Below are 12,464 nucleotides of genomic sequence, written 5' to 3'. Positions count from 1 at the left end.
TATCTATTTCTATTTGATTACCTTTTTTAACATAAGCTAAAAACCTTATTTTTATATGTCAAGTAGTGAATGAGACATTTATAATTATCCTTCCACTTGAAATAGAGCCATGCTGCTACTAGGTGTATAGATACATTGTTACCTAATGTATATCCACAGCATCTTACAAGGCATTTGTATTAGTTGAACAGAACTATCATAAGTGTGCTGCATAGGTGCAAAAGTAAAAGTGCAGTACTGAAAAACGTTTTCAACTGCCACTAAAAAGAAATACAGCATGTAAGATCTGGAAATGACAGACTAGCTAATCTGTCATTTCAGAAAATTCTAATAAGCATACATTTAAAATTTGGTCCTACAACTTTTATATTTCTCACTTCTCATTCTTTTCAAATTTATTTATTTTTTACTTATAAATCTAAAGGAGGAAATCATATATTTTTTCTTGTCTTAATCTTGCCTCAACATGGCATGAACTGATTCAAAAAAAACAAAAAAGACATTTTCCTTGTCCCTCTACCCAGTCTGAAATAAACACTGCAATGCTGCTGGAAATAAAAGCTATCTTGTGTAAACATGAATTAAGAGCACTGACATTTTAAAAACTGTAAATGCTAACATTTCACTAGAATTTCTAAAAGTAATAGTTACCTGATGCAGTAGATGAAACTGAGACATATTTATACAGCTTAAATCAACCTTGAAGTTAAAATACTTCCCAATTCCCTACGTAATTTTAAACATTGAATCTTTTGCATTAATAATGTCTACCAAGTTTAGACATCAGTGAATAATGTCATTTTTCTTTTTTTTTTTTTTTTGTTTGTTTGTTTGTTTTTCTTTTAATGGTAGTATTTTAAGATATCTGAACTAAAGAACTTTAGTTTTTCCTTTTTGTCTATTTTTTTTTAATTTCACCTCAAGGTTTTGTAGTTTCATTCATCCGTCCCTGAGGCTTTCTGAAGTCAGGTAAGAAGCAAGAAAACAGAGATCCAGAAGTTTGGAAAGTACACACTGTTGGTTACACACTGTGTTGCTGCTGGACCAGCCAACTTTGCTTTGCCTGCTGTGGGTATGCATGGTGGAAGAGGGGAGAAAAAAAGCAACAAGCCTTCCCCATTGAACACAACACAGGCTTGCCCTTTTCTAGGGCTTTTTTTTTTTTTTTTACCTTGCTCAGGCTGATAATCAATACCTTTTCCATGAAGTATATTTCTCAAACTGGCCTTCAAATACTTTTTGGCCTTTTGAGAATTTAGTACAGAAAAATCCTACACATGTCAAAACTCAGCAAAATGACCATCACCAAGTGTTTTCTTTAAAGCACCTTTACACTTTAGATGATTAACAGCATTGCAACAAGCCAACTCCATCTTTCACAATCAGGTCATGCCATTGTTTTCTGGACCTTGCTTAGTTCAGCAGCGAATAAACACAAGCTTCATGTGACCAGGGACATCCGCAAGGCTGCCTGTGCTCCATAGACAGCACTAGGAAGCCATCTACATACTTTAGCAGAGAATAATTTCAAAGCACTGTGAAACTTCCAGCTTTTATCAAAAAGCAAGAGGCTGTTGAGCCTCTTTCCCACTAACACAAAGGACACTCTCCCTTTCAGGAAGTGGGCAGCAGCAAAAAGGTGCCTTCTCTATCCACTCTGTGCCTGTATCGTGCCCTGCTGGAAAAATGACCTGCGAGTAGACAGATTCAAATACAGCCAGGAAGCAGTGCTTTGCCAAGCAGAACAGATCCTGTTGCTGTTCTATGGGCAGTGAGATGACAGATTTCTCAGATAAGGATACTGGTTACTTAAATTCACTATGACAAGGAATGGGGTTGTGTGCAGGGATGAGACATGTTGATTTTCCATTCTAGTTGTCTTACTCCCACTTAGGTCTCCCTACAGTACTGCTTCCACATCTACTTTAGGTGGCTTTAGCTGCTGACCTTGCTCTGCTTGTCCTCCCCCTCATTGTCTTTTTCCTTTGGACATGTGGCACTGCAAGTTTGCAAGGTGTCATGGAGTATAACGCACCCAGCTGGGTGGCCCAAAAAGATGCTGTCGCCTTCTTTATCACCACTACTGAGCCTGTGACACAAAACTCACATACTCCACAAGCAAATGTTACAGGGAATCAAGCATTTCACGAGGCCAAACCATGCAGCTCTCAGGCTACTCAACTAGGTCCTGGATTTACCCCCCAAACCTGGGGATTGTTCTTTACAGCAGCAGAGTTTGGTGATGAGCAGCAGACAGGAGTGGAGGGCAGTGTCCGTCCTGTCATTCTCAGCACATTACCACCAGCTGCTTCCCTGCCTGCATGAATTCTGCTGCCTGAGCACAAGAGAAGACAAGCTGACAATGCCAGTTACTCTGATAGTTCACATCACACATGTGAACACTGAGCCACACAGAGTTTGTCCCATATATTACAACACAGCCACACGGCAGCTCTTCAAAAATGAAGTTACAGAGAGCTCTGCCTTGACATCCAAGCACACAGATGCTCACAGAGCTTCCTATGGCCTCTCTCATCACCAGTGTCGTTCACAGTGGGACATACTGATGGCCACTTAGGCTGCTATCTGTTAGAACATTCAGACTACTGAGAAACATGAAGAAATAAAAGAGGTGATGGCTCGGTGGGAGAGCTGGAAAAGAGCACCGAATGGGACAATAAAGAAGTAGCACAAAGATGGAGTCAAAGGAGAAAAGGGAAGAAGTTTATATATCCCCATGCACCAGTCTGGCTTTGAAAAGTGTGTCAGCTGCCTAGCGAAGAAAAGAAGCATTTCCAACCACAGACTAACGCCCTTCAAACCAGTCCTGAGCAGCTCACTAGAGTTCCTTAGGTTTCCTGGCTCAAACAACAGTTTTGGTGAGCACTTTGTAACTCCCCTGCAGTCTGTCAGGCCCTAGACTAAGCCACGGAAATTAACTGACTATAGCTGTGGTGCAGGCAGAAACTCTTCTAACAATGACAGAAGATGAACAAATTGTATTGAACTCACTACTCAGTTTGTAAAAATTTCTTTTTTTTTTTTTTTTTTACTGCGAGCTGTTACTCGTGTGCTTCAAATGTTGGAGAAAACAGATTCAGAAGGATGATTGTGATGTGAGTTGGTACAAGGAGATGGTAAGGAGAGTCTGTGAAATGTGTCATAGCAACAATGGGTTAGTATTTAATAGCAGTTCAGACAGAACTAAATTCTTAGACTACTCAATACAGCCACTCTATTTTTCTGTGTGCTTCTTGTCAGCGGTTCCTGGAACCTTTTCCATGCTACGGGTTCTTTTCCACTTCTGAAACATTTATCATGAGCATGTTTGCAGCCAGAAGGTTTTACAATGCAGCATTCTTGGCTTTAGGGATAAGCTATTTGATATGAAGGGAGATAATTCTGTCCTTCGTCCATGGTGACATAGACTCTACAGAGTTTGACAGGAAAAAAAAAAAGAAACAATCTAAGGTTGCTGTTTTCAAAGGGCCCCAGAGGAGTTAGGAGCCCAAATGGTATATTGTTTTTAAGACATGCAGGCTTTCAAATCCTTCAGACAAAGCACTCATACTACCCACAGCAGACAAGACATGGGGAGCAGGCCTGCTGAGAGGCAAGTGGCCACTTTCAGAGCAGCAAGTCAGGCTAACAACTCTTGGCAGTCAGTGAACTGCATCTGTCTTCTGTCACGTCTAACAGCCTGGTTTGGCTGACTGAAGACAGACTTGTCTAGCCCCTAAGCACTCCTGACTGCTGCTACCCAACTGGAACAGGACTAGAGAGTATAAAGGCCTGAAACACAGAGACAAGCTCACCTGATGGGTTCTGCTTACATCTCTTTTCTTTAGGTTTTTCTGTCCCCGAATGAACAGCTGTAATTGTGGTGAATGCTTGGATTAGTACAGGATTGTTCCCCAAAACAAAACACACAGCATTTCAGTAACAATTTTCCCCATTCACTATCACCCACTCTGCTACTGCATGTGGGTTTTCCATCACCACTCCATTCCCTTTTAACACACTTGTACAGGCCCCTCAATTGCTTCAGAGACAGACAAACCCCCAAGGCAGACACTATGCAACCTGCTGCAGGGAGAAATCCCTTTCCTTACCTGTCCATTCCAGCTAGCAGCATTGTGAACACCATGTGTTTTGGTACTCTTGAATGGGAATGGAGGGAGGCCAGCCTTTTCTACTGGCATATTATTTATCTCTGAAATTACAATTATCGCTTAAATTACAATACATATGGTTTGTCTGTCAAGCTTCAATTAGGGAGTGTAAGAGAATAGCAGTGTCCCACTTGAAGGCAGGGGGATAGATAAGCACGATGGAAATGTTATAAAGATGACTGTATAAATGGTGTTGTCTAGGAGATTGTCGAGGCAAGTGGTTATATTTAGTTACTACCACTTGGACTTAAAACTCAAAAGAGACTCCAGAAGTGTGGTAAATTCTGGTCTCACATCTACACATCTCAAATATTGTGACCTCCATATAGCAAATTCACAAACAGCTGGCCTTCAGTTACAGTGATTTGTAAATATATTGCCACAGCGAGCATCACAGTAATATGCACGCTGCCGTACTATTTATGGTCCCCAGAGTTCTCTTACATATTCCAAATGGTTTTGCTTCACAAATCCTTCACTGACACACAGACAAAGAATGAGTACTGCTTTATGTCCATCCATATTCCCCCTTCTCTACATCTTTGTTCCCCACTGAAAAAAATTATGGTAAAGCACCAGGACTTAGGAACAGAATCCTCAGAGCATTATTTGTACAGGCTCTGGAGTGGCAGGAACCTGGGGAGGATTGACAAGAGGACAACACCCCAGGAAGACTCTCTGTTTGCAAGCTTAAAGTAGTTTCCCCAGATATATAATCACCAATCACAGCTGAATACTGCCCTGGAGAGGATCGTGGTAAAGTACAGCAGGAGGGAGTGAACACACTTACCGCTGGAGTTCTGAGAATTGCTGTTTGTTTCTTCAAAGTTGTTTTGCGCTTTGCCTTCTGCTCTCCTGCTGAAAGCACTTTCTGCTGGGTGGAGAACAAAGCAGGGATGGTGACTGGTCAATACTGGACAAGGGACTATAACAAAAGGAGGCAGACGACATGCTCCCTGTGCCATGTAATCACATACCCTGACCTGAATACAGCCAAAAAGTGGCCAAAAATACCTTGCTTTGGAGGACAATAGGACAGATTAATTGAAAAGATAACAAGTAGTTTTTTTTTGTTGTTATCGCCTTCTGTCTGAGGTGGTCTGCAGTAGCTCCTACAGTGCCTATGAGTACCAGCCCTGACTGAACCAGAAGGGTCATGCCTTTCTCCCCTCCAAAACTAAGCCAAAACAAAACACTTGTATTTTACTCTTCCTTAAGGCAATATGCAGACCTCAAAGCTTCTGGCACAGGTGACTAGGACTGCAGATTGAACTCATGTCCTCACTATGACATTTAGAGTGTCACCTAATGACACTCTACACCTACATCACCTCTCCCCATGCTTCACAGTCATCCTCGTTCCTTCCCTAAACATCCTCCATGAAATGTTCAAGTGGAGGACTGAAGGGCTGTCTCAGAGTCTGCCCATGATGTCTGGAAAAGCTGTGGTGGATCCCCTGCCCTCCAGTGCTTCCCAACAGCGAGCTCACCTTACCCGTACCCAACGCCATGCAGGCAGGCCCTGCTCCTCTGCACCATGTGGCTGGCACAATTCAGCACTGGAGCAGAACCACTTCCCAGTAACTGTAGGGGAAGGACTACTCCTTCAATGTGCAGAGGTGGCTGTGTGACCCTGGCAATAGCTGAAGTGTTCTAAAATGTCACCGTACAGCATATCTGAGGAGCCACCCATCCTTCTCAGGCCAGTGTTCCTTAGCCGAAGTTCAACAGTACAAGGAGTGTCAGGTCTTACCTCGCTTCAACTGGGTTTGTAATATATGGGCGAGTATATTTGCTGTAGTGACTCAAAGGGTCAATTAGAGATCAGTAAAATGAAAGGCGAGCTTGCCAAACTACTGTGTAGGGTCTGTACTGCACAGACTCTTGCCATATGTGGACTCATTCATGAAGTCCAGTGTCACCCAATGGTTCACCTGAATGTGGCCTAGCACAGCCCTGCTGGGTCGAGCAGCATACAAATTGTATAGGGAGGGTGTCTGGGAAAAGAAAGATTTAATTCAGGCATGATAGGGACTGCTGCAAATTGATTTCAGATAATTGTTTCATTTTGTGTTTCTGCAGACAGAGGAGCAGTCGGCACTGCTGTCCTGACTTTTGTGTGGATGCCCCAGCCACTTCATGGCCCCCTCATGACTCAGACACATGGGCTGTATGTCTGATGTGGCTCCGAAAGACCTGAAGAGCATGAAGCTCCCAGACCACAAATTTTGGCCCAGACAATCCTTAGTGGACCCTTCCAGTGCTGAGCAGGTTCCTCAAACTCTCTACTACATTCCTGATTCTTTCTCATATGCAGAATAGGACAACTTGGTAATCAAATCAGTTAAACATAACTACATAAAACAGCTGAAAAAGAGCTAGATACATTATCTAGTCTATCCCCTTCAACAAGTAAATAATAGGAACAAGTGACCTTAAGTAACCAGCAAATCAGATGGCATAATGGAAAAATAAAACCATGACAAAATGGATTTGGCCAACCTACCCCCAAAGAGACCCAGGTTCAAATCCTGGCTTATGTCACAAGTGAAAGTGAGTTGGAGGTTTCCAAAATTGTTTGGAAAAAAATTGCATGGTGGTTTTGTCCTTATCCCCAATCCTTTTTATTTTGCCATGTCTGGCTATAAGAAAAAAATGTTTTAATGAGTCTCCATGGACTTACTCTGTCCTTCCCACAGTAGAGATGGCAGCTGACACAAGTTGTCTCTCTCCTCCTTGTACCTGAAACTTTTGCATGTGAAGCAAAATTCTCTGTTGTAAGAAAACTAATTGCCAATCCACTAAGTGGCTATGAAATCCAAATACTGCCAGTGGAGTGGTATTCCACCATCCTTGCCCACATGAAACACTTCTAACTGCAATACTCGGAAAGCATCCCTTCTGGAGACTGTCTTCCTGATAGGTGTTACGGTCAATGCAGTTGTGCCAGAAATTCAAATGCCACTCAGATTGTGTTTGTACAAGAAGCTGCCTTGAAAGACACCATGGAAAACATGCCACCAGATAGATATGCTAGTATACCCAGACAAAATATTCTTTCTTGAAGACCAATCTACCAGGCTCAAGCATCATGAAATTCCTTCCTACATACAGGAAGACTTCCTATCCAATGCATTAATATTCTTTTTGGTTAAAGTAGTGTCCCTGTATAAAACTTATCTCCCTGTTATTGCTCAGATGAATATGGACTCTGGAAGACTCCCAGTTAGACTCTTTCTGCTTTTGAAAGAGACACGGGACTGGAAGAAGTTGTCACTAGCTTACATAAGTAATGAAAAAGGTTGCTCAGCTTGAACACCTAAATTGGTTAAACTGGATAGACCTCAACTCAGTAATAAAATCATATTAGTATTTAGGATGTGCAATAACAATATGGAATTTCAGGATCCACAAGATTTGTTGTGGCTGTGTACTGATGGACTGAGGCAGGGGAAATTTAGGCTGGACGTCAGGAGGGGGTTCTTCACAGAGAGGGTGGTTGCACACTGGAACAGGCTCCCCAGGGAAGTGGTCACTGCACCGAGCCTGTCTGAATTTAAGAAGAGATTGGACTGTGAACTTAGGCACATGGTCTGAACTTTTGGGTAGACCTGTGCGGTGTCAAGAGTTGGACTTGATGATCCTTAAGGGTCCCTTCCAACTCAGGATATTCTATGATTCTATGATTCTAAGATATAAGAAGACAGGTCACACTGCAACATCTGGTAGATGCAGACATGTGTCTTCTAACAAAAAGCACCTTTGTTCAGCATCCTGTGGCTTCTCCCACCTCTGCTTCTCAGGATCTGCCCATGCCAGACTATTCAGGGGTGTTTACACAGCTGATTAACCTGCCCTTCTCCTGTACTGATATGGAATATGGACTGATATTACAAGTCTTACAAGGAGTGGCTGAGGGAGCTGGGATTGTTCAGCCTGGAGAAAAGGAGGCTCAGGGGCGACCTTATTGCTCTCTATAAGTACATTAAATGAGGCTGTAGTGAGGTGGGGGTTGGTCTGTTCTCCCATGTGCCTGGTGACAGGACAAATGGGAACGGGCTAAAGTTGCATCAGGAGTGTTTTAGGTTGGGTATTAGGAAGAACTTCTTTACTGAGAGGGTTGTGAGGCATTGGAATGGGCTGCCCAGGAAGTGGTGGAGTCACCATCCCTGGAGGTCTTTAAAAGATGTTTAGATGTTGAACTTAGCGATATGGTTCAGTGGAGGACTTGTTAGTGTTAGGTCAGAGGTTGGACTTGATCTTCAGGTCTCTTCCAACCTAGACAATTCTGTGATTCTGTGCAATATGTATCTACCAATCCCACAGATTTAAAAGAGCTCTTCCCTGCTCTCTGGATATGTGAATACTATGTCTCACATCCTATTTATTAATTGATTATTATTTTTTTTAATTTGAACTTGTTTGGAGGGAGGGAACAAAGGGAAGATCCGCATTAATTTGAGTTTTCTGACACCTCTGTTCTGTCCCATTAATTCTGCTGCTGGAGCCCATATTATCTCCCAGTGGTTCCTGTGGGAAGTGGAGCACTGCAAAAACACCTGTACTCCATTTCATTTGCCCAGGCCCAGGCTTAACCCTGAAGACACCTGCTTGAGAGAAGTGAAAACTAAAAACCAAATAAAGCTGAAAAACAAACAAAAATCTCCATACCTGACAAACTACTAAAGCCAATCCTTCTCAGAAAGCTCTCCTCAGTTTGTGACACCAGGATTTGAAACAGGGTCTTTTGTACCTTGTGGTTACCACGATGCTTTAAAAAACAAAAACTTGTCATTGGGTTATGAAGACCTACTGCTGATCTGAATTTTTATTTATATTGTGCCAAAGGATCTAATCCCCTCAACTGCTTCTGGGAGGAGCTTTTCTGGGACAGTCATGGATGGAGCAGACTGAGTCCAGGAAGGGTCAAAACCCAACCCAGGGCAGGACTGGACACTAAGCAGATAAGAAAGTTGATGGTAGAAAGGCAATTGGTACCTGTGATGGCCTTGCTTCCTGGGGATCCAGAATTTGGAGCGCGGAACATCTGGGATGGGGATGCCGGTGGGACACCGGAGGGGGTGCGGTGCAGGAGGGTAGAACATCGGTTTATTGAAGACGGTGTTTTTTTGCTGGATTGGCTCCCCTGTGTCTTCACTGCCACGAAGAGTGGAGATCGAGAGAACTCTGGATATGAACACTCAGAACTAGTGCCTGGACAGTCAGTCAGCTCCCAGACCGTGTGCCTTCTGGGAGGGTTGCTTTCTAACAGCCATGCTCACGAATCCCTTGCATGGGGACCTACAGCAAATGTGGATCCACTGATCCCAAGTAACAAAATTGTTTTCCCCACTCACCCAAGGGGATAGATTCTTGAAGCTTATTACTTCCCTTCCACACCTTTAACTGCCACATGACCAACCCATTCCTACTGCAGTAGGAATCACCCCATCCACCTAGGATTCCTATTTTATTGCCATAGCCTGGTTGGATGTACCTGTAACTTTGTGCTCCTGTGTCAGGAAGAGGCTGAACTGTGAGAAAAGATTTCTAATGTGCTAGTCAGAGCTCTACATGGGGAGAGGTATACACCTTTGTTCCTTGAGCCTCACATGTGTCCTAGAGAACCCTGGCTACGTTCCTTGTCTGTTTAACTATATAAAGCAAATGGCGCTGTCTGTTTGTAATGGAAAGGAATTATGAAGCAGAGTTCTCATCCTGCACGTCAGGAAAGACTTTTTGGTCCCCATCTCCACACAAATGCTGGTGGCACATGGAAAAGTTCTGAATATTACTGGGGTATGCTCTTTGAATACACGTGACTTACATTTTGGTCTCTGCAATGCACAGTGAGGATCACCAGGAATTTTCAATGCCAAAAGTCATATGAAAAACTCTTGAGAGGACAGCCCTTTGTCTAGGCCTCATTGATTAAAAAAAAATAAATACAGAAACAGAGAAACAACCTAAAACCCCCCTTCATTCCGCAGTGACTTCTTCCACGGAAATCTGGATGTGGCTCCTGAAGTCAAGACCCACTCCAACCAACTGCCAATAATCACTAACAAACAGGGTTCACATTACCCACAAACATTAGCAGCAATTCCTGTACTTGGGTGATATTTCAAGATGCCTACAACTGGAAGGTAGCACCAGTAACCTGCTAATCCTGTATAGTGTAACTCAGAAACACTTAACCACATTGAGCAGTTCTCAGTCATGGACTGCCACAGCAGCACAACAGCCTGTCTCTGAAGCAGACAAGGAAAAAAGTCCAAGGCTGGGACTGGATGCTCATTTCCAAAATCCCATGAGACATTATAGAATTGCTCTCATCTTTTCCTGCCAGAGGTCAGCAGCATGGCAGAGTGATGATGAGTACTTTCAAAGCAACCTGCAAACAGATACTCAAAGGAAACATTTTTTTTTGTTTCATTTGATCTGTTACAGAGATCCAAGATGACATTTCCTGTAAATGTTATAGTGTACTTATGCAGGAGAGTCTACACTAGGTTCTCTCATAGTTAAGGTCAAGATACTTCTCTGCTTGGTCTCTGGCCAGCTGAATAGGCAGAAGGCTTGCTTTTGCTTCCTAGACTCCATTTCATCTCCATGGATAATTCTCCTCCAGTTGCTGCCAAAGTGCCAGCACATATGTAGTCAGATATGACAATTTCCTTCTTATGTGTCATTTAATTTCCAACTATTCCTGTTCCTGCCAACTGTTGCTTTATTTCCCCATCTATACCAAATGATGAAGCAATTAGCCAACTATTCAATGTCAGAAACAGTGGGTCATTGCATAACCCTGCTCCCTCTGTGAGATCTGAAGGAAGAAGTCTGAATGCTATGAAGACCTCCAAGATGACTTCTTTTTCCTCCCAACTTAAACAAATATGATGTCATGGCTTGTATCAGGGATAAACAGGCTGACATTTGGTCTCAAACCTGTGATGTAGAAGGAGACCTGGCTTTAGTCCTCTCCCTCTCCAGTTGTACAGTTCAAATTTGGGCTCCAGAGAGAAGGCTGCTCCATCTGACTCTAGGCAGAGACAGAGTTTGTGCCAGCAAGGCAAGACAGACAAAAGAATATTAATACTAGCAGTCTTGAGGATGCTAGCAACTCACTGAAAACATGTTTTAGAATTTAGCTCACCAGATGACAAATTCCCTCTGAAAACTAAGCAACATATGTAGAGACAATCATGTAGCTCTTCTGTTCTGCTCTTGATAAGAAGTCTTCATTGTGGAACTCACTGCCTCAGGTTGATGAAAATGCCAAGTTCAAGATATTTGCAGAAATTAAAATATTGAATTGCTGAATGGCTACAAAAAAACCCTGCCTCAAAATCTGCAGGTAGACAGCAAGACCAGAGACAGCATTGTGTATAGTTGATCTCATAACTGCTGCTACAGAATATTATTTTTAAAATGTCTCAGAAAATACCTGAGATATGCCCCAGTTGAGGCTGACACGTTGGAAAAGGGAGGGCAGTAGAGAAGTTTCAACTGTCGGTGCATCCCCACCATGTCAAACTTAGAGAAGCATCACTTCTTTATTCCCCCCCTTTTTTAATCAGTGACCTTGAGTAACACCCCAAACTTCATTAAAAAGTTTTTAAATGATCCAACACCTAGTAGAAAAAGAAGTAACATGGAGATTAAGATTCACTGGATGATCTCCAATCAGCTGTTAAACTAAACTGAGTACACCATGCTATATCCACACAAAATGGCACAGAAGTGCACATGGTGTGCTAAAGAAGACAGACAATGCAGGTGATAATAAAAAGATAGGGGACTCCTCCCTGGCAGCAGAAAAAAGAGCCTGGTAGTTGCAGTGCATGGTCACAATGGTTGTGGAAATGTTCTCAGGGCAATGCCGTGGCTAAAACAACTGAGGTGCTTTGGGTATACAAACACTCCCAAGAAGGATCAGGAAGACATTAACTCTCTGTTCTTCCTTACCACAACAGAGAAGGTTATCAGATTATCTGAGTAATTTAACTTATTCCAGGTGAAAGTTCTGGCTAATAATTTGCGTATCACATTTCTTCAGACACATTTTGTCAGGACAGATAAGGGAGTATGGCAAGAAAGCCATTCAGACGGTTTGGATGGAATGCGATCACCTCTGGAGAAAAACCTTCATTTAATGAACATGATGGAAAGGGATTCCTTAGCAATGGCTTAAAATTCCAGATGCTGAATGGAGACCTCCCCTATTGGAAACAGAACTTTCCATAGGAAAGACTCCATGCTCAAATCTATCAAATTTTTAACGTGCTTCTC

At 42.7% G+C, this 12,464-nt stretch overlaps 1 protein-coding gene across 4 annotated transcripts in view; it reads right to left on the bottom strand.

Annotated features, from left to right (window-relative positions):
- ZNF618 (zinc finger protein 618) overlaps positions 1-12,464 on the bottom strand; it is a 171,347-nt gene that overhangs the window by 18,524 nt on the left and 140,359 nt on the right. For all 4 annotated transcript variants that reach the window (XM_032200546.1, XM_032200548.1, XM_032200547.1 and 1 more), the window contains exons 10-12: positions 9,171-9,359; positions 4,963-5,046; positions 3,816-3,872 (exon numbers count right to left, since the gene is read on the bottom strand). In XM_032200546.1, the coding sequence (XP_032056437.1) occupies positions 3,816-3,872; positions 4,963-5,046; positions 9,171-9,359 (330 nt within the window). The remainder of the gene's footprint in view (positions 1-3,815; positions 3,873-4,962; positions 5,047-9,170; positions 9,360-12,464) is intronic.

This window comes from Aythya fuligula, chromosome 19, assembly GCF_009819795.1.
Source record: "Aythya fuligula isolate bAytFul2 chromosome 19, bAytFul2.pri, whole genome shotgun sequence".
NCBI lineage: Eukaryota > Metazoa > Chordata > Aves > Anseriformes > Anatidae > Aythya > Aythya fuligula.
Note: the sequence above shows the minus strand (reverse complement) of the source record. Positions and strands in the feature narration are given on the sequence as shown.